The sequence below is a fragment of the Chinchilla lanigera genome, unplaced genomic scaffold (genome assembly GCF_000276665.1).
Source record: "Chinchilla lanigera isolate Chin_1 unplaced genomic scaffold, ChiLan1.0 scaffold00042, whole genome shotgun sequence".
Classification (NCBI taxonomy): Eukaryota; Metazoa; Chordata; class Mammalia; order Rodentia; family Chinchillidae; genus Chinchilla; species Chinchilla lanigera.
In genome coordinates this window covers 7,858,917-7,861,584 of record NW_004955443.1, presented here as the reverse complement: position 1 = coordinate 7,861,584, position 2,668 = coordinate 7,858,917, and the positions used below count along the sequence as shown (strand labels likewise).

Sequence of the window (2,668 nt, the reverse complement as noted above, 5' to 3'; positions counted from 1 at the left end):
CGGCCCCTGCGGGGAAGCGCGCGCCGCGCCCTGCGGCATCCCCAGCGCGTGTCGGCGGCGGGTTCCCAGCCGCCCGGGTGACACACAGCAGCGTGTCGTTCGTGTCGGAGGAGGGCAGCCCGCCCGCTGCTGGCGTGAAGGGCGGCCCTGCTTCTCCGCTGCCAGGTCGCTAAGCCTCAGGTCCAAGAAAAACAAACCCTGGCGCAGTCGTGGCTTTTTATTTCTGTTATTAACTGAATTGCATCAGATGGCATAATCTGTATTTGGAGTCCAAAGTGGTGGTTTCTGACTAGTTATGCGTCCTCCAGTCCGCTCAGTTTCCGAGAAATGTGCGAACGTCACAGCGTTAAGGAGCTGAGCTAGCTACAGGGTCAGGAGGCCACCTCTTAGGGGACAGCCGTCAGAGTTGCCATCAGGCCTTAGCCAAATGAGTTAATGTGGTGCATGACTGTTCCTCCCGAGGCAATTCTTAGGGAACCATATTAAAATACCGTATATGGGTTATTTTCCTGACAGGATCGTGGTGGCAACTTTAAGAAAATGGTTGGACAGTGATTATAGCTTGCTGATGCCTGTAGGAAGTATAGGCTTTGAATGTTCAATAGGCTTTGAACATTCAACGCAGTTCATCCCAGTAACAAAGTTTTAACTATTTTTGTCAGACATTATCCTAGAGAAGAAAGATGCAAAATGCGTTACGACTTAATCCCAGCTGTCTGGAAGGCTGAGGCAGCAGTGCACGTTGGAACAAAGCCTGAGCCACTGGGCAACTTGTCAAAACACTGTCTGGCGGGGAGGCGGGCGTCGACGGGACGTAGCTCACTGCCTCTGTCCTGAATTCAATCCCCAGTTCCCCAAATAACAGTAATAAACTAGACTCAGTACCTTCCAAAGCTCCCGCCCTTCTTGCCTTTATTTTGAACCCAACATTGTTCTGCATAGTGTTTCCCTCCATACTCTCTGTTGGTATTAAAATATTCTTCAGCACAATCAGGATCTCAGAAATCAGAGTACCGACGCTAACTAGCTAGAATGGACCCCTGATCTAGGGCCTCAGTTCTCAAGCTGTAACCTGGGGACCTTTCCCTGTTCCTGAGGCTCTTTCAGGAAATCTGTGAGGTCAGAACAGCTTCAGGACAGTGTGACCCTCGCTTTCTCTCTCATTCCCTCACAGGTACACAGTGGGATTTTCCAGACGCTATATTGTGATACTGTAACAGAGTGAATGCAGAGGGGTGCGTGAGAATCAGCTGTCACTGAGAGATTTACCAAAAAAAAATTTTTTTTGAAAACTCACACAAAAATAATGTCAATCTTCTTGCTAATTTTTATTTGGAAAACAGTAATTGTGCATTAAAACTATGCATAAAAAAAGCTATTCATGTATGTTAGCATGTAGTAGATTTTCAATTTAGAGGAATTTTTAATTTTTTTTGGTTTTTCTCCCGTACCGGGAACCAAACTCACGACCTTGCGCTTGCCAGGCAGGCGCTTTTGCCGCTGAGCTAAATCCCCAGCCCCGGAATTTTCTTTTTTCATTAGTAATTTTCATAATTTACCAGTTTTTGGATTTAATGTGGTAAGTACCAACAGATATAAACCATACAAGAAAACTTTTGTTTTTAATTTTTATTTATTTATTTATCTGGTCTCTTTGAGACAGGGTCTCATGCCAGGCGTGGTGGCGCACACCTGTAATCCTGGCACTTGGGAGGCTGAGGCAGGAGGATCACTGTGAGTTTGAGACCAGCCTGGGCTAAACTGCACAGTGAGACTCTGTCTCAAAAAGACTAAATAAATAAATAAATAAACGGGGTGGAAGTGGTGGCACACACCTGTAATCCCAGCACTTGGGAGGCTGAGGCAGGAGGATCACTGTGAGTTTGAGACCAGCCTGGGCTAAACTGCACAGTGAGACTCTGTCTCAAGAAGACTAAATAAATAAATAAATAAATAAATAAACGGGGTGGAAGTGGTGGCACACGCCTGTAATCCCAGCACTTGGGAGGCTGAGGCAGGAGGATCACTGTGAGTTCGAGACTAGCCTGGGCTACAAAGTGAGCTCAAGGCCAATCTGAACTTCACAGGGAGACCCTATCTCAAAAAAAAAAAAGAGGCTAGTCTTGAGCTCACTTTTGTAGCTCAGGCTGGCCTCGAATTCAGTGATCCTCCTGTCTCAGCCTCCCGAGTGCTAAGATTACAGCTGTGCACCACCACGCCCAGCGGCAACTTTATTTTATTTATTTATTTATTTATTTAGGTACAGGCAGTTGAACTCAGGACTTTGTGCTTGCCAGGCAGGTGCTGTGCCATTAAGCTATATCCCCAGCCCAGCAACTTTATTTTAAAAAGATAGATTTTTATGAGAATATATGAGCACGTATTTAGCTTAATAGGTCATGGGTATTTTCCCCAATTGTGATAATGTACCTCCTAGTGGAAATACAGACATAAACTAGAAAAAAATGGAAAGGACAGAGGAATAAAAAGTGAATGTGGGGAGATTATTCAGAGAAAGAGTAGTCTTATACACTTGAAAGCATGTCCAAGATGCTACAGTTGCACGTGGCAACTTGCTGTAGTGTTAATCAAAATTAAAATGGGAGGGGCTGGGGATTTAGCTCAGCGGCAAGAGCGCCTGCCTGGCAAGCGCAAGGTCGTGAGTTTG

General features: G+C 45.8%; 1 protein-coding gene across 1 annotated transcript in view; it reads left to right on the top strand.

The window, feature by feature from the left end:
* Window positions 1–2,668, top strand: part of LOC106149333 — a gene marked incomplete at its 5' end in the record, with an annotated part of 7,148 nt that continues 4,480 nt past the window's right edge. Inside the window, 1 exon segment of the mRNA XM_013518036.1 lies at window positions 1–165. Within this exon segment, the coding sequence (XP_013373490.1) occupies window positions 1–165 (165 nt within the window).